This window comes from Mesocricetus auratus, unplaced genomic scaffold (genome assembly GCF_017639785.1).
Source record: "Mesocricetus auratus isolate SY011 unplaced genomic scaffold, BCM_Maur_2.0 Super-Scaffold_100676, whole genome shotgun sequence".
NCBI lineage: Eukaryota > Metazoa > Chordata > Mammalia > Rodentia > Cricetidae > Mesocricetus > Mesocricetus auratus.
The window spans coordinates 127,342,037-127,361,131 of NW_024429266.1; the positions used below are offsets into that span (position 1 = coordinate 127,342,037).

General features: G+C 42.6%; 1 protein-coding gene across 2 annotated transcripts in view; it reads left to right on the forward strand.

Moving 5' to 3' along the window:
- Positions 1-6,294: 6,294 nt before the first annotated feature.
- Positions 6,295-19,095, forward strand: part of Smarcad1 (SWI/SNF-related, matrix-associated actin-dependent regulator of chromatin, subfamily a, containing DEAD/H box 1) — a 72,058-nt gene continuing 59,257 nt past the window's right edge. Inside the window, exons 1-2 of one of the 2 annotated variants that reach the window (XM_013117751.3) lie at positions 6,295-6,437; positions 6,940-7,181. In XM_013117751.3, coding sequence (XP_012973205.1) covers positions 6,992-7,181 — 190 coding nt within the window. In that variant the 5' untranslated portion in view covers positions 6,295-6,437; positions 6,940-6,991. Of the gene's footprint in view, positions 6,438-6,628; positions 6,677-6,939; positions 7,182-19,095 lie in introns of those variants that run through there. The other variant, XM_021230623.2, reaches the window with a different exon arrangement.

Below are 19,095 nucleotides of genomic sequence, written 5' to 3' on the forward strand. Positions count from 1 at the left end.
GTTATCCCCTTCCCTCAGCCTAGACAGAGGGACAATCTAGTCAGTTTCTGCTAACAAATTCTGCTGCCGGACATAATTCATTTACCTCTTTTGCCTTTTATTTTGGCCACTGACAGTTTTCTTCTTTCACTGGCTCTGTTATACATGGCTTGTTTGCAGAATGTTGTGCCTTTCCAGGGCCCAGTACAACACACATTACATGCAAAATTCCTGCTTGTTCCATCTGCAGCGGATCTACATTCTTTTTGTTGTTGTTGTTGATGTTTTGTTTTGGAGACAGGGTTTCTCTGTGGCTTTGGAGGCTGTCCTGGAGCTAGCTCTTGTAGACCAGGCTGGCCTCAAACTCACAGAGATATGCCTGCCTCTACCTCCCGAGTGTTGGGATTAAATGCGTGCGCCACCAAAGCCCAGCAAAATCTACATTCTTGTCACTGACAGTTTTAACTTACTCCGTCTCTTTAAATGTCCTGTCTGTTTGCTAAGGTAAAACCAGTTACAGTCAGACTGGAGGGCTCTGCGTAAAACACCCCTCCACAGCCTCTCAGTTTGAATCTAGTTCTCCAGACAGATCTTACACGAATGTCATTGTAGCCACACTAAGTACAGAAAAATTTTATAACAGGGATAAACCTTACTCAGTCCCCTGTATATGTTTTCAAAGGTTAAGCTTTAAACAAATAACTAAAACCAAAGTGGTCTATCCAGATTTACCTAGGCAACACTCTTAATGCTTCCAGAGATCTACAGAATATGGCATTTAAAATGTTGACTAAAAATCTTATGAGAGAATTCCAGATCTTGACAGTGACCTAAAGTCTCCAAAGAAGATTACAGGACACCTCAATGTCTACACAATGCTGACCAGAGGGCAGGATGCCCTGATGTACACCTGCTGCCAGGATCTGGCCCAGAGTGTGGACAATCAACAGGACATTGGAGAACTGATTGTACTCTTTTTGCCTAGACAAAATAAGGTCAGTCTTTTCCATGTCTCTCTTCCACAGAGAGAAAAAAAACCACAACAACAACAAAACTCTCACCTTGTAGGCCTGGCGAAGATTGATGCTATTCTTAGATATTTCTACCTGCTAATAGAGACTTGGGTATGGCTAACTGTATATGGACTGGACCCTGTCATTTTTAATAGATTCAGAAACTGTATACAATTTATCCTTCTCAGATCTCTGATAGTATCAATGGTTAAACTATAGACAGCTTAATAGCTAGCTCATTTAATAAATTGTGATAAGCTGATCAAACAGTGACTAACTGATCTTCAGTCAAAATTCAAGGATTTTTTTGTTTTTTTGGTTTTTTTTGGTTTTTAGAGACAGGGTTTCTCTGTATTACTTTGGAGGTTGAGGTTGTCCTGGAACTCCCTCTGTAGACCTTGCTGGCCACAAACTCACAGAGATCTACCTGCCTCTACCTCCCAAGTGCTGGTTAAGCCGGGTGTTGGTGGCGCACGCCTTTAATCCCAGCACTTGGGAGGCAGAGGCAGTCGGATCTCTGTGAGTTCAAGGCCATCCTGGTCTACAAAGTGAGCTCCAGGAGAGCCTCCAAAACAATACAGAGAAACCCTGTCTCGAAAAAAACAAAACAAAACACAAAACAAAAAAACAAAACAAAACAAAACAAAAACCAAGTGCTGGGATTAAAGACGTGAGCCACTGATGCCCGGCTAAAGTTCAAGGTTTTTAGATTTATCTTGGTTATCATCTGAATATAAACTCAAAGGGCTTTTCATCAGGCCAAAGGCACCTCTGTCCAATCTATACCTGACTCTCTGGACAGAAGAAAAATGTACAAACTTCTAACTCAAACCTGTAGTTTTTACAAGGCTCAAAGGTATGAGTCTCTTCCTGCTGTTTTACAGATACCTGATATCTGCTTCTTCTACAATGTAGATTTTAGTACAGATTAATAATACTAATATAGCTAAAACTTTTAAGTCCTTTTGTATAATAAAGTTCATATAGGCTTCAGAGGATCAAAAGTCATAAAGCTTGGATCCATTTTTCACAGGTCAAAAGGACTCCAGATAAGTAGTACAGCTTTTGTTATCCCACCTGTCTGTTGCTGAGAACGAGATTTTCTCCCCTTGTCTTGGGACTCTTGCCCTTCCTGATCACTAAAACTATGGACCTAAGAGTTCTAATTAAGTATTGAAAGACCTCGGCATCAAAGCGCCAGGCACTGAACTGAACCCTCTGCCCAAGAACCGGGCCCAGGCCACTGGCTGCAAATGCAAGAGGTGATTTATTGAGTATACAGGCGCCTGCGGATGCTACTGCAACACGGTGCAGAGCATACTGGGCTTGCAGGGAGTACAATATTTATAGAGTTTTAATGGTTACGTAAGTATCAGCATAGCAACAGGCATTTTACTGGCTCATCTTGGGGGCAGGGGTAGTTCCCACGGACTAAGTTTCCTGGTATTACCTCATGAAAGATCCCAGAATGCTTCAGTAATTATTGTCCAGGTCCCATGACTACTATGGTGATCATAGACACAACTGGGGGCAGGGGTAGTTGCCAAGGACTAGGTGTCCTGGTATTGCCACATAAAAGACCCTGGCACACTGCAGCAATTATTATCCGGGTCCCATGACTGCTCTGGTGACCACAGATCCTGTTTGACATTCTGCCAGCTGGGCAAAGGACCTGGTCTGGGTTTTTTTTCATTAGGCAACAGCCTGGCCTTGCTTTTCTTTTCCTAGGGGGCCCTGGGTAGGGGTCTTTCAGTATATTAAGTTTTAACTTCTGTTTCCAGTTTAAACATGCCTCAAATAGGTTTCCACTTCTGGTTCCTGTTTCTGACAGATGCATCCAAGCATCAGTTGCTGACTACAGGCTGTAAGCTCTAAACTTACTGTGAATGTAAACCAGTCCAGCCAATGCAAACACTCCCTGTTTCTTCAAGAGAGTCTGCCAACAAGATGCTTCTGATAAATACTCCACTGCCTAAATTCCCTCTTTGCTTTTGACTAGTATTTCAGCCTATTTGGACTCCCTGACTATGATACTCCAAAGTCAGCAGGAAGTAGCACAGAAAAGAATACGACACTCCTTTTCCCTGGTTGAGATGCTAAGTCAAAAAGAAAACTCCCTTACACAGGGGACAAGATAACAATAAAAATTGTCCACTAGTAACCCAGGATTGGGTTACCCATAAGAAGAGGAGGGATGAAAGGGGTAAACTAAATTCAAGGAAGTCACAAGGGCCAATCAGTGGAATGTGGTGGTTTGAATGGATCCCCAAAGACCACCAGAGAGACAGACTCACCGAACTGCAAAATCAAGGTTTATTGTTTCATCCAACCATGACAGCAGACCCCAGAGAGAGGGAGTCTACCTAGTCTATTGTAAAAGTTTTTAAAGACAAAAATCACAGGATTATACTAGTAGGAGTAGCACGGGTCAGATCCCGATTGGTTGACATTTGGGGAACAATTAAGGGAATTTCCCTGAGTCAGGGAAACTGTTTTATTAGCATTTTTGATTGGTTGTCTACAGATGGGAACATGTGGTGGTTTCTATGACTCTGTTGCTTGCAGGTAGCCTGTTCTCATTGGTTGGTGCTGGGAGGGAGCATTCTGTAGTTTTTATGGCTTTGTCTGTCTCTTGGAGGTGGTTTGTTGTCAGTTTCCAGGTACTAAGAGGAAGGTGTCTTGGAGTTTTGCTCATAACACAAGAACTAGAGGCTGGGTTTGTTTTGAAGGCTTTTTTTTAAAACAACCTTTACACTTATATAATTTCTCTCTAGTATGAATAATAAGAGTTGAATAGGAACTTAAGGCTTTGCCATACTTACACAGTTTCTCGACAGTGTGAGTCATTAGAAGTGAAGCCTTTGCATTTTGTTTGCCCCTTTCAAAAGAAAATGGCTCTGAAAAGGAGCAGCACGATTTGGTGTTGCCTTTCTGGAAGAAGTATGTCGCTGTGTGTGGGGGGCAGGCTTTGAGGTTTTGCTCAAGCTTCTCTCGGTTGACTGTCAGTCAACTTCTTTCTGCCTTCTGGTCAAGAAATAGCACTCTCCACTCCAGCACCACACATGCACGCACATCTCCATTCTCCGAATCATGAGGATAATGGGCTGAACCTCTGAAATGGGAAGCAAAGCACTCCAATTAACTGTTTTCCTTATAAGAGTTGCCATGGTCATGGTGTCTATTTACATTGATAAAAACCTTAACTAAGACACACGTTATGTATCTTAGTTACTTTTCTGTGTTAAGAGACACCTGTAGGAGTGAACGCCACCATTACCAAGGTAGTAGAAAGCATTTAATTTGACTTTGCTTACAGCTTCAGAGGGTGAGTCCATGACCTTCATGGTGGGGAGCCAGGCAACAAGCAGGCAGGCACAGTGCTAGAACAGCAGCTGAGAGCTTATGTCTGTTCCAGAACCATGAGACAGAGTGTGTGCCTGTGCAAACATGGGGGTAGTGGTGGAAGGGAATGGTGTATGCTTTTGAAACCTCATCTTTTTCCCGTCTCCTCTCTCCGGGGCTGGAAGACCAAGATCAACTGGGTGCATTGCATCCATTAAACGTGGGCTTTTAGAATTCTTTTTTCGAGACAGGGTTTCTCTGTATTGCTTTGGAGCCTGTCCCGGAACTCACTCTGTAGACCAGGCTGGTCTCGAACTCACAGAGATCCGCCTGCCTCTGCCTCCCAGTGCTGGGATTAAAGGCATGCGCCACCAACGCCCGGCTTAAAATTTGGTTTGATTTGGATTGCTGCATCGGCAGAGGCTTATGGGGTACAGACACTTTTCATCAAAACTACTTTAGCTGAAAAACCTGTCTCACTTCTGCTCACCTACTTATCCCTCTCAGATCCGATGGCATTTGATGACTAGGCTGCCTATGGCTCATTAGTTCATTAGTTTTGTTTCCTGCTAAAAGCACAGACAGGTGTGCCTCTTTCATATGTTTCGTAGTGGAGGATTAACAGATTTCAGAGGTTCAAAGTTTTAAATTTCCAGATTGTCTTCTAAAAATGCTCATGCCTTTTAGCCTAAAGCCATAGCCTTGTACTATATATAACACCAAGATGTAAATCTGTTCCAGCTGTCTTACAGACACCTGCTATTTCCTGGGAGACGTTCTGCTTCTATATCAAGAAATCTGGTCTGATAAAAACAGTCTCTAGAACCCATTTTTGCCCCATCCATTTTTTTTTTTAGGTTATTTTGCAGGTTCCTGGAACTGCACCATTGGTACTCCCTCTCCAGCTTTAAGTGGAAGCCTAACCCAACAACTGGAAAAGAAGGGCCTGTTTACCTGCCTGACCCATTCACCTTTGTCCGTACAATTGGGGCAGGCGGTAATGATCTGTTTGTTCACCTCAAGGAACAGGTGCCTGAGTTTCCATGATGGCAGCTAACGAGATGGTTCTCCACCCATACCTCCCGCTGATCGTGAGCCCACCAACTCCTGACTTTCCCCCTCCCAGCAGGAAGAAGCCAGACATGGATAGGCATCCATCTACCCAAGAATCTGGGATATTATGGTGGAAGTTCCATCCAAGTCCCCCTCCCCTGTCTCTCTCCAAACCCTGCTGCATCTTAGAAAGCCCACCAAATGATGACCCCTCCCCGCAGAAATATCCAAGACCACGCCCACAGGGTATTTAAACTGCCCCGCAGACACTAGATGGGTGGTTTTCTGGTCTCTTTCCCCTCTCCTCTCTGGGTGTCTAAAAGGCCATCCTGGAGCTTTTTATCCATTAAAGATGGGCTTTTCCTAATTTGGCTTGATTTGGATTGCTGCATTGGCAGACAGGCCTATTGAGGAGTAGAAGCTTTTCATGTATGTATGTGCATGTGTGCGGGTGTGTCATGTCACAGAGCACATGTGGAAGGCAGAGGACACTGGTTCTCTCCTTTCACTATACGAGTCTAGGTGATCGAATTCAGGTTCATCAGGCAGCAATCGCCTTTACTGGCTTAGCCACTTCGGCAGACAGGCCTCAGCGGTTTTGTTTTGTAAAATCACCTTAAAGTGATTGAGGGCACACAATTACAACATCGTCAGGTCCAAAATGACAAACACAATTACAGTGAAAAATTACATATCTGACATTGTGGAACATAGCATACAAACTACATAGTAATTATACATTACGCCATTTGTTATTGTCCGGCTGGCTCTGTAGCTAGCTAGCGTGGAGAAATGGAACCACGGAACAATCACACCCTTAGAACCTAGCCGAGGTAGATACAAGTTACCATGACAACAGGCACTCAGACATTTTCTGAACACGCCACGCTTGGAAGCACAGGGCCCGGGTTGCGTGTTGCGTCATCACTGCGCGCTCGGTGGCCCGCTCGGCGCTGTCTTGGAAGGTCCCGGCAGGGCTACCGTCGCCTCCCGCCAGGCATTCTAGCTTGCTCTTTTCCACCTTTGTTACAACGCGGAGCTCGTGAGGCTGTAAGTGTAGGCGGGCGGACTGGCGGGCGGGCTCCCTTCGGAGGCGCGCAGGCATGTCCGCTTCCTCCTAGCGGGGGCCTCGCCGCGTCTACTTCCGGCCGGAGCGCCGCTCCCCGCTCGGCCCTTTGTGTTCCCGCGGCGGCGGCGGCGGAGGCGCGGGCCTGGCGGGCTGTGTGGAGGCGGCGGGCGACGCGGCGGGAAGGCGGGCGGGCGGGCGCGCGCGCGCCTCTGCGGCCCGGGTGAGGACCGCCAGGGTTGGCTCGTGGGACCGCGTGGGCCGGGGCGACGACGCGGGGGCGCGACGGGCACCTGGCAGGGACTCCCGGCCGCCCTCCCGCCGCCACCGTACGGCCTAACAAAGCGCAGCCGGAACCGGGCCCCGGCATGAGTGCCGACCCCCCTTTCTCTCGGAGCCAAGTGTGGCGGCTTTGTGTTGCTCCGTGTTTGCCCGGCCTCATCCCCGGTTGTTTTTTGTTTTGTTTTTTTCTTCCTTCCCCTGCAGCTAAGTTCATTGAAAGCTGTCAACCCCGTCAGGGAGGTGGTTTTCTCTCAATATGAATCTTTTCAACTTGGACCGCTTTCGCTTTGAGAAAAGGAATAAGAGTGAGGAAGCTCCCGAAGCAGCCCCTCAGCCTTCCCAGCCCGGTCCTTCATCACCAATTTCTCTTAGTGCTGAAGAGGAGAATGCTGAAGGGGAAGTTAGCAGGGCAAACACCCCAGACTCAGATGTAACTGAAAAAACAGGTGAGTTAAAATGTTGCAAACTGATAACAGCATCCGAAGGTGACGGACAAGAGAAATTCGCAGTATTACACAGATTGATACATTGCCTCTGAGGTTCCTTTGAAGTACGATCAGCGTGGGTATTGCCATAGACACCAAGTGCCTGCCATCCGAGCATGCCTCCATTGTTATTTCCCTTGTGGGAGTTCTTGCAGTACAGCACAATGGACGCTGGAAGCCTAGTTTACACGAGTCCTAGGTCAAAATGGCTACTGAGAGGCAGTCCTATCGAGTGGTCGACTTCGAGGATGTTAATTTGATCACGGGTTTTCATTCATTTTAATATTCTTTTAGATTCCAACCTCCCCTCCCCCTCTCTTTTTGCTTGAGACGGGATCTGATTGTGTAGCTTTGAGCTGCTGTGAAACTCACGATGTAGACTGTCCGGTTTTGAAATCGTTGTCTTCACGTCTCTGCCTCCCCAGTGCTGGGATTACAGCTACGTGTCACCACTCCTGGCATCTCTTGTATTCCAGTCTGCTTGCTACTCACTGTGCATCCCAGTATGACAGTGGACTCAAAGCAGTCCCTCTGCCTCAGTGCTAGGATTTCAGCCATGGTTCAGGCTTGACACACCTCTGATCCTCTATCTCTGTGAGTTAGATGCTTAAAGATAATGTCTAGCCCGGAGGGGGGGTGGAGGCACACCCCTTTAATCCTAGCATTTGGAAGGCAGAGGCAGGCAGATCTCAGTGGCGTCCAGGTCAGCCTGGTCTACAGAGCAAATTTCTAGACAGCCAAGGCTACACAGAAAGCCTATTTCAAAAATAGTGAAAAGAAAGAAAGAAAAAAGGAAACAAAAAGGAGAAAGGAACTGTCTAATAATATAATTTGTGGCTCATTCTCAGAAATGTCCGGCTCAATAACATTTTTCTAATGGCAAACAGTATTTCAAGAGCTTTTAAATTAGCGTGGCCAGAAAGATTATTAGCATGTATTTTTACCCACTGTGCAGATGGTTTTATATGCACTGGACACAAGCTAATGTTATGTGAGAGGAAAGAACCTCAGTTAAAATGCTGTAAAGCCAGGCTTTGGTAGCACACGCCTTTAGGAGGCAGAGGCAGGCAGATCTCTGAGTTTGAGACCAGCCTGGTCTACAACAGCTAGTTCCAGGACAGGCTGCAAAGCTACATAGAGAAACCCTGTCTCGACAAAGAAAAAAAAAAAGAAAGAAAAGAAAAGAAAATGCTGTAGATCAGTCTGTAGGCAAGCCTGTAGGGTATTTTTTTAAGTTTAGTGATTGATGGGGGAAGGCCCAGCCCATTGTGTATTGTACTACCCCTGGGCTAATGGTCCTGGGTTCTGTAAGAAAGCAGGTTGAGCCGGGCGTTGGTGGTATATGCCTTTAATCCCAGCACTCGGGAGGCAGAGGCAGGCGGATTTCTGTGAGTTCGAGGCCATCCTGGTCTACAAATCGAGTTCCAGGAAAGCCTCCAAACAATGCAGAGAAACCCTGCCTCGAAAAACCAAAAAAAAAAAAAAAAAGAAAAAAAAAAAAGAAAAAAAGAAAGCAGGTTGAGCAAGCCAGGAGGAGCAATCCAGTAAGCAGCACCCTTTAATGGCCTCTGCATCAGCTCCTGACTTCAGTTCTCTGTCCTGTGTGAGTTCCTGACCTGGCTTCCTGCCAAATAAAACCTGTTCTGCCCAACTTGCTTTTTGGTCATGGTCTTTCATCTTAGTGAAACATCTGTTTATCTTTTTTACTTGCTACTCTTTCTCTGCAATGTAACATTAATGGCTGATTATTTGCAATTATCCTTAAATAACCTTGTAATTTTTTTCCCCTTTGGGACAGGGTCTTATATAGATAGCCCAGTTTGGCCTTGAATTTGATAGGTAGTGGGAAACCAACCTTTCACTGCTTCAGGCTCTGTGGTGGGCAACACTCCCAGTAAGCTCAGGATGACATTTTAAAGATTTGATGTAATTGAAATGTGGTGGATTAAGAGTTAGATTTCCAAAGGCTTTGATTTAACTGGAAGGATTTGAAGCACAGAATTGATAGTTTTGTTTTCTGTCTCATATTTGAATTGCATGAAAATGCTGTGTGTATGTGATTAATGTCTGATATCCAGGTAATTTTCCAGTAGTCATACCCATACCCATTTTTTTTTTTTTAATCTAGACAGGGTTTCTCTGTATAGCGCTGGCTGTCTTGGAACTCAGAGATCTGCCTGCCTCTGCCTCCCTAGTGCTGGGATTAAAGGTGTTCACAACCATGCTGGACTGATATACTCAGTTTTCAAGGTAGCCCAGACTGGCTTTGAACTTGTTATTTTCCTAACTGTTTGTTTATATCTATTCATTTATGTGTTTACTTTTTGAGACAGGGGTTCTCCGTGTAACCTTGATTGGCCTGAAACTGTAGATCAGGCTAGCCTCACAGATCATAGATCTGCCTGCCTTTGTTGGGATTAAGGTGTGTGTTACCCCATCCTGCTGTTTATTGTTTATTTTTGAGACAGCATCTTTTGTGTAGTCAAGGCTGAGCTTGTACATGTGTTCCTGCCTCTGACATACATGCCTCCTGGTTGCTCAGAGCAGAGCTGTGAGCCCCTATACCAGACTTTAGGTTTCAGACTTCATTGGGTCATGAAAGAATTGGGTGTAGGTAGGACATTTTGTGTGCATAGAAGCCTCTGTTTCATTTTACTCAAGTGGGCATTGGGTGAGAGTAAAAGCGCTTTGTAAACCAGATTTCATGCAATGTTTTAGTTATTTATCAATAATATATATGTATTTTGTGTTTTTTTTATAAATTTAAAAAAGTTATTGCTGGGCTATGTGGGCATGTGTTTGGAGGTTGGAGTACAGCCGACTCCTTCCATGCAGGTCTTGGGGATTTAAATTTGCTCCTTCATCTGCTAGCTACCTCACCATCCTCTTTCAAAAGGATTTATTTTTATTTTTTCTGTTGTGCCTGTAAATGTTGATGTATGATCCATTGGTCATCTGGAGCTGTAGTTACATGTGTGTGCTAGCCTCATGTGTGTAGTGGGAACTGAAAAAACAGCAAGTTCTCTTAACCTCAGCCATTTCCCCATCTCCCTCTTTTTTAATATATGAGGAATTTAATTGTTTCTTTTGGGGCTGAGGATGGAGCTCACTGTTAACCTACCTATCTAGCATGTATGAAATTTAGTCCCCAGTACTGTCAAAAATGAAGCAAAACAAAAGGATAGGATTAAATTACCTTTTCTAATCAGAATGTGCTTTTGTTTAACTTTTAATTTTTTTAAATTATCAATCACAGTACTTGGGAGGCAGAGGTAGGCAGATCTGTGAGTTCGAGACCAGCCTGGTCTACAAGAGATAGTTCCAGGACAGCCTCCAAAGCCACAGAGAAACCCTGTCTCAAAAAACAAAAAAAAATTTTTCATCTTCTGAGTGTGTGTGCATGAGAGAGAGATGAGAGAGAGAGAGAGAGAGAGAGAGAGAGAGAGAGAGAGAGAGAGAGAGAGAGGAGAGGAGAGGAGAGGAGAGGAGAGGAGAGGAGAGGAGAGTGAGCATACAGAGGTGCATACAGAGGTGCTTGCAGAGACCAGAGGTATCAGATTTCCTGGAGCTAGAATGCCAGGTGATTATAAGCTGCCTAATATGGTTGCTGGGACTTGAACATGGATCTTCTTGGAGAACAGAAGATTGAGTTTTCTCTGTAGTCCCAGTCTTAGTGATTTGTTTTCTTTCCTGGCTGCCCTGGAGTTGTAGACCAGGCTGGCCTTGAGTTCAACTTATAAGTGACCCAAATACCATGAATTTCTTGATCATCATGCCTACACCTGCCAAATGCTGGGCTTACTGACATTTTATCATTCCTTATTGTTGTACCTTCCCCCATGGGGGTTTGTTGACTGATTGTTACTAGGGGCTTTTAGGAAAACATTTCTCATCCCCTCCTCCCAGTAAGGCCTGCATGCAAGTTCTTGTTTATTGTCTAAAATCTAATTCCTGTTTTTGGTCCACCCCTTTGCGGGAGGGTCCTGGGAACATAGGCGTCTGACCTTGGTGTTTTTCCACCATACCTGCCTTTGGTATATAAGTCTCCACTCTTGTAATAATAAGTGCCATTCTCCTTGTAAGAATTAGCCGCTGTCTTTGTCTTTATTTTCATCCTTAGCCCTTAGCCTCGGATCGTCGTGAAGTATGGTAGCACTGTAGCTGCGAACACACTGGCAGCTCGATACACCTTCTCTTTTTTTTTTTTTTCCCTGTCCCTAAGATTTTAACACAACTTTGACCTCTTAGGCTACAGAATATTAGACCCATATTCTTCCAAAATTAAAAGAGCCCCATGAGAAGCATGATAAAGTAAGTCACATCAGTACAGACCACATTAATTTGTAACAGGGAGTGAGACTTCTTTTCTTTCTCTGGTACTGGAAATTGAACCCAGGGGCTCCCACATGCTGTAAAAGTGTTGTAGTTAGTACTTACATTCTCCAGCAACAAATAAACTGTAGCTGGCAGCCCACCTATATATGCTTACAGGTTCACTACAGAAGTGTAATGCCACAGAAGCCCTTATCTTTCTTCAAAATGTTTGTATATTTATTTACTTATTTGTGTGTATAAGCATATTTTCTTCCTCCCCCCTCCCTGCCCACTCTTCCCCTCTGTCGTATCTCCGCATGGCCTTATGCTTACTATGTAAGCATTTGACAATGAGCTACATAGCCTTGTAAGCATTCTTTAGCATTCTTATCTTTTGGATTTGAGGGTGTTGAGTTAATTAGTGAGTTTTGATTTATTATTTCATTTATTATGCAGAATGAGCCATTTGAAATAGCAGGTAAGTGCTCTGCCAGTGATCTATAACATTAGCCCCTCAAATTGACTTTACTCTGTGTCCAAGTTACCGATACTTACATGTTTTTCTTTCAGTCTTTGATTTTGTGAGTACAGTGGGTTTGGAGGGATTAAATTAATGGTAGATAAATTAAAAGAAGCTTCCTGTATTTTATTTGTATGTTAGAGTAGAAAATGAGTGAATTACAGTCCTTAGGGAGTAGCAAGAAGAAAGGATGTTTAAATATGTACTTTAACAAGTACCATATGATAATCATGATAGAAAAAAATACTAAAGAAAGTAAGATTAGATTTGAATCATAGATTCATAGCAATCATTGTTCCAGTGTTGAGTAGTATTTATATTGATGGAGGAGTTGAAGGGGGAGAAATACAGTAAACTCTTACATATTATTCTCAAGAAAGATCATAAAAAGTCTCAAAGAAATAACCTTTGGAGTAGACTACAGACGGGATCATCATGGAATCATTGTTGGATGAAGAAGTTGATGAAAGTGTTGAAAATACATGTTGCCTTGAAACAGATGTGATGTGTTTTGTTATCTCAATGAAGTTTAGTTAGCATAAAGTAAGAAACCACAAAAGCAATGTATACATATGCAAATATAGTCTCTCTTCCAAACTACCCTGAGTAGCTTCTAAATAGCAGGAATTTAATCCTTAGGTTGAATATTGGAAATCAGTTCATGGTACCAGGATTCTACTTCTAAACTGTCTTCTTTAAGAATCTTGGATTCTGAGTGGGTGGCATACCATAATCCCTGATCACTTGAATCATTTTGTCTCACCATGTAGCTCTGGCTGGCCTGGAGCCTTCTCTGTAGACCAAGCTGGTCTGGGACTCAGAGATCAACCTCCTCTGCCATTCAGGTTCGAGAACTAAAGGCATATGCCCCCACACCCAAACATCTGTTTTTTAAAAGTATAGTTTGGCAACCAGGGGGTGGTGGTATGTGCCTTTGAGTCCAGTACTCGGAAGGAGGAGCAAGCAGATCTCTGAGTTGAGGCCAGCCTGGTCTACAGAGCAAGTTCCAAGACAGCCAAGGCTACATGGAGAAACCTTGTCTTGAAAAACTACAGCAACAAAAAATATAGTTTAATGTTCGATATATTTGTTTTAGTGCATTTGCAGCATTTTGCAAACAATCTGTAGAAGTCTTTTCATCTTGAAAAATTGATAACTGCTCCATGTACCTGAAAACTCTTTTCTCTCTGAATTTTATTACTCTGTGTACCCCATTAGAGTTGCACATTTCGAGTCTTTTTTTTACTAGTTTTTAGGATTATCATAATGTCCTCATGGCTCATCCAAGTTATAGTATGTATCAGAATTTCATGGTTTTTTTTTTCAAGACAGGGTTTCCTCTGTGTAGTCAGGAATTTTTTAAAAATGATTTATTTTTGTTTTTTGTGAATGGATGTTTTTCTGGCATGTAGGTTTGCAGTACGTGCATGCTGTGAGTAAGCCAGAAGAGTGCATTATATTACCTGGAACTAGAGTTACAGATACTTGTGAAATACAGGGTGGGTACTGGCACTCAAAACTCTGCTCCTTTGGAAGAACAGCCAGTGCTTTTAACTGCTGACTATCTCTCCAGCCCTGAATTTTTCTAGTTTTTGTGTTACATCTGTTAGTGGATACCTGAGTTACTTTTCACTTTGTGAATCGTGATGCAGTGAACATGGTATGTGCATATTTTGTTTTTAGTATCTTTCCTTTCATTGCTTTTTGAGGACTGCTCTACTGTACCATAGTGGCTGTACCAGTTAACATTTCTATTTCCGGTACATGGATTTCAGTTTTTCCACTTTTTGAGTTTTTTAAAAATTTTATTCTGTGTGTGTGTGTGTGTGCATGGCGGCACTAGGAATTGAATCCAGAGTTTTTGTGGGTTGACTGTATACAATACCATTGAGCTGTATACAATACTATTGAGCTGCAACCTGAGTTATTTTCTGTTCTGTTGCAGTTTGTCTTGGGGGAAGAAAAATCGTTTTAAGTTTTGCTTTTGAGAGATTTGTAGCTCAGATTGGCCTCATTGTAGTCTTCTTGCCTCAGCCTTCTGAGTGCTGGAATTACAGGCATGAGTCATAACAGCTTGCTGATTTATGCGTTTTTGATAATAGCTAACCTACAGAATAGGAATTGTTATACGTTGATTTTTCAACTTTAAATCTCATCTAGAAATAAGGGTGATGACTTTTTCCTCAGCTCAGTATTTACCAGTTAACAGCTATTTAATATATCATCCTCATTAAAGTCTTTTTTTTAAAATTTATTTTTCAGTTTAAATTTAGATAAGAAACAAGGTTGCTTCACAAGTCAGTTCCAGGTACCTCTCCCTTTCCCTCCCCTCCTCCCGTGCCCTCCCCCCCAACCCCTCCCCAATATCCCCTCATTTTCCCAGGAAGGGTGAGGCCCTCCATGAGGGTGTCCATAGTCTGTCATTTCATACAGGGCAGGGCCTAGACCCTCCCCCAAGAGTTCAGGGTGAGCGTGCACCTCACATTGTTGGATGGGAGTCCAAAGTCCTTGTATATATTCGGGATGAGTACTGATCTGCTTTCCAAGGCTCAATAGATTACCTAGGCCTCCTCACTGACACCCACATTTAGGGGGTCTTGATCAGTCCCATGCTGGATTCCCAGGCAAGAGTTAACCTTTGTAAGGTCAGCTATTTCTGGGGTTTAAACCAGCCCAGTCTTATCCCTTTGGTAATCAGTCCTCCCTCTCTGTTACTGGCTTTCTTGAGTTCAGCTCAGTACTTAACCATGGGAGTCTGCCTCTTTTTCCATCAGCCACTGAATGAAGTTTCTGTTTCCCAGACTCTCTGGCCATGGAATTGTAGGCTGGCACCCCCCAGATCTATGTCAAAAATCCATATATGAGAGAGGACATGCTATGTTTCTCTTTTTGTGACTGTGTGTACATCACTCAGGGTGGTTTCTTCCAGTGTCATCCATTTGCCTGCAAATCTCAGGATTCCATTGTTTTTTTCTGCTGAATAGTACTCCATTGTGTAAATGTACCACATTTTCTCTATCCACTCTTCAGTTGTGGGACATCTAGGTTGCTTCCAAGTTCTGGCTATTACAAATAATGCTGCTATGAGCCTAGTGGAACAGACATCCTTGTTGTATGAATGGGCATCTTTTGGATATATGCCTAAGAGTGGAGTTGCTGGGTCTTGTGGTAGGTTTATTTCCATTTTTCTGAGGAATCTCCATACTGATTTCCAAAGTGGCTGAACCAGTTGACACTCCCACCAGCAATGGAGGAGTGTCCCCCTTTTACCACATCCTCTCCAGCATAAATTGTCTTTGGTGTTTTATTTTAGCCATTCTGACAGTAATGAGATGGTATCTCAGAGTTGTTTTGATTTGCATTTCCCGGATGGCTAAGGATGTTGAGCACTTTCTCAAGTGCCTCTCAGCCATTTTAGACTCCTCTATTGAAAATTCTCTATTTAGTTCTGCAGCCCACCTTTTAATTGGATCCTTTGGTGTTTTGGAGACTTGCTTCTTGAGTTCTTTGTAAATTTTGGAGATCATCCCTCTGTCAGATGTGAGGTTTAGTGAATATCTTTTCCCAATCTGTGGGGTGCCTTTTTGTCTTGCTGACTGTGTCCTTTGCCTTACAGAAGCTTCTCAGTTTCAGGAGGTCCCATTTATTAATTGTTGATCTCATTGTCTGTGCTACTGGAGTTATGTTCAGGAAGCTATCTCCTGTACCAATTCTTTCAAGAGTGCCTCTCACTTTCTCTTCTAACAGGATCAGTATGGACGGATATATGTTGAGGTCTTTGATCCATTTGGACTTATATTTTGTGCAAGGTGATAGACATGGATCTATGCGCATTCTTCTACATGCCAGCATCCAGTTATGCCAACACCATTTGTTGAAGATGCTTTCTTTTTACCATTGTATATTTTTAGCTTCTTTGTCGAAAATCAGATGTTCATACATGTATGGTTTAATATCAGGGTGTTCAATTCGATTCCATTGGTCTACCTGTCTATTTTTGTGCCAAAACCAAACTTTTTCTATCATAGAGCTTGAAGCCAGGGATGGGAATGCCTTCAGATGTTGCTTTGTTGAATAAGGTTGGTTGTTTTGGCTTTCCTGAGTCTTTTGTTTTTCCATACAAAATTGATTATTGTTCTTTCAAGGTCTGTGAAGAATTGTGCTAGGATTTTAATGGGGATTGCATTGAATCTGTAGATTGCTTTTGGCAGGATTGCCATTTTTACTACATTGATCCTATCCAAGAGCATGGGAGATCTTTCCATTTTCTGAGGGCTTCTTTAATCTCTTTCTTTAAAGATTCAAAGTTCTTGCGATACAGGTCTTTCACTTGTTTGGTTAGCGTTACCCCAAGGTATTTTATGTTGTTTGTGGCAATTGTAAAAGGTGATGTTTCTCTGATTTCTTTTTCAGCCATTTTATCATTGGTATATAGTAGGGGTACTGATTTTCTTGAGGTGATCTTGGAGGCTGCCACTTTGCTGAAGGTGTTAATCAGCTGTAAGAGTTCCCTGGTAGAGTTCTTTGGGTCATTGATGTAAACTATCATATCATCTGCAAACAGTGAAAGTTTGACCTCTTCCTTCCCAAGTTGTATCCCCTTGATCCCCCTTTGTTGTCGTATGGCAATGGCTAGAACTTCAAGTACTATGTTGAAAAGGTATGGAGAGAGTGGACAACCTTGTTTTGTTCCTGATTTTAGAGGAATTGTGTTGAGTTTCTGTCCATTTAGTTTGATGTTGGCTGTTGGTTTACTGTATATGGCTTTTATTATGTTTAAGTATGTCCCTGTTATCCCAGATCTCTCCAAGACCTTTATCATGAAGGGGTGTTGGATTTTGTCAAAGGCTTTTTCAGCATCTAGTGAGATGATCATGTGAGTTTTGTTTTTCAGCTTGTTTATATGGTGGATTACGTTGATGGATTTTTGTATGTTGAACCATCCCTGCATCCCTGGGATGAAACCTACTTGATCGTGGTGAATGATTGTTTTGATGTGTTCTTGGATACGATTCGCCAATATTTTATTATTTTTGCATCAATGTTCATGAGGGATATTGGTCTGAATTTCTCTTTCTTAGTTGTGTCTTTGTGTGGCTTGGGGATCAAGGTTATTGAAGCCTCATAGAAAGAGTTTGGCAAAGACCCTTCTTCTATTGTGTGGAATACTTTGAGAAGAATTGGTATAAGCTGTTCTTTGAATTTCTGGTAGAATTCTGCACTGAGGCCATCTGGACCTGGACTTTTTTTTGTTGGGAGACTTTTGATGACTGCTTCTATTTCATTAGGGGTTATAGGTCTATTTAACTTGCTTATCTGTTCTTGATTTAGTTTTGGCAAGTGATAGCTATCCAGGAAGTCATCCATTTCCTTTAAATTTTCAAATTTTGTGGAGTACAGGTTTTCAAAGTATGACCTGATGATTCTCTGGATTTCCTCAGAGACCGTAGTTATGTCCCCCTTTTCATTTCTGGTTTTTAAAATTTGCATGTTCACTCTCTGCTGTTTGGTAAATTTGGACAAAGGTTTGTCTATCTTGTTGATTTTCTCAAACAACCAACTCTTCGTTGCATTGATTCTTTGTATTGTTTTCCTAGTTTCTACTTTATTGATTTCAGCCCTCAATTTGATTATTTCCTGGTGTCTACTCCTCCTGGGGGAGTTTGCTTCTTTGTGTTCTAGAGGTTTCAGCTGTGCTGTTAATTCTCTAGTATAACTGTTCTCCAGTTTCTTCATGTGGGCACTTAGTGCTATGACCTTACCCCATACCACTGCTTTCAAAGTGTCCCATAGGTTTGGGTATGTTGTGTCTTCATTCTCATTGAATTTGAGGAAGTCTTTAATTTTCTTTTTTATTTCTTCTTTGATCCAGGAATGGTGCAGTTGAGCATTATTCAATTTCCATGAGTTTGTAGGTTTTCTGCAATCTGTGTTGTTGTTGAATTTTAATTTTAAAGCATGGTGTCCTGATAAGATGCATGGAGTTATTCCAATTTTTTTTGTAGCTGCTGAGGTTTGATATGTTGCCAAATATATGGTCGATTTTTTGAGAAGGTTCCATGTGGTGGTGAGAAGAAGGTATATTCTTTTTTATGTGGTTGAAATGTTCTATAGATGTCTGTTAATCCCAGTTGGCTAATTACTTCTATTAGACCCTTTGCGTCTTTGTTGAGTTTCTGTCTGGTATTCCTGTCTAGTGGTGAGAGTGGTGTGTTGAAATCTCCCACTATAACTGTGTGGGGCTTTAGATGTGATTTAAGTTCTAATAATGTTTCTTTTACGAATGTGGATGCCTTTGTATTTGGGGCATAGATGTTCAGGATAGACACTTCATCTTGGTGGATTTCACCTGTGATGAGTATGTAATGACCTCCTTCATCTCTTTTGATTTTTATTTTAAAGTCTAGTTTGTTAGATATTAGGACTGCTACACCTGCTTGTTTTTTGGGTCCATTTGATTGAAAAAATTTTTCCCAACCTTTAACTCTCAGGTAATGTCTGTCTTTGAGGGTGAGGTGTGTTTCTTGTATGCAGCAGAAGGAAGGGTTCTGTCTTCGAATCCATTCTGCTAACCTGTGTCTTTTTATGGGTGAGTTAAGGCCATTAATGTTGAGGGATATTAATGACCATTGATTGCTCATCCTTCGATTTGCAATGGTTGTTGTTGGTGGAATTGTGTGTTCACCCCTTTGTTCTTTTGGCTGTTGGTAGAGAGGGATTCTCTAATGCCTATGTTTTTCTGGTTGTAGTTAACTTCCTTGGGTTGGAGTTTTCCTTCCAAAATTTTCTGTAGGGCCAGGTTAGTGGATACGTATTGCTTGAATCTAGTTTTGTCATGGAATATCTTGTTTTCTCCGTCTATAATGATTGAGAGCTTTGCCGGGTATAGTAGTCTGGGCTGGCATCCATGGTCTCTTAGTGTTGGTAGAATATCTATCCAGGACCTTCTGGCTTTCAGAGTTTCCATGGAGATGTCAGGTGTAATTCTGATAGGTCTGCCTTTATATGTTACTTGGCCTTTTTCCTTAGCTGCTCTTAATA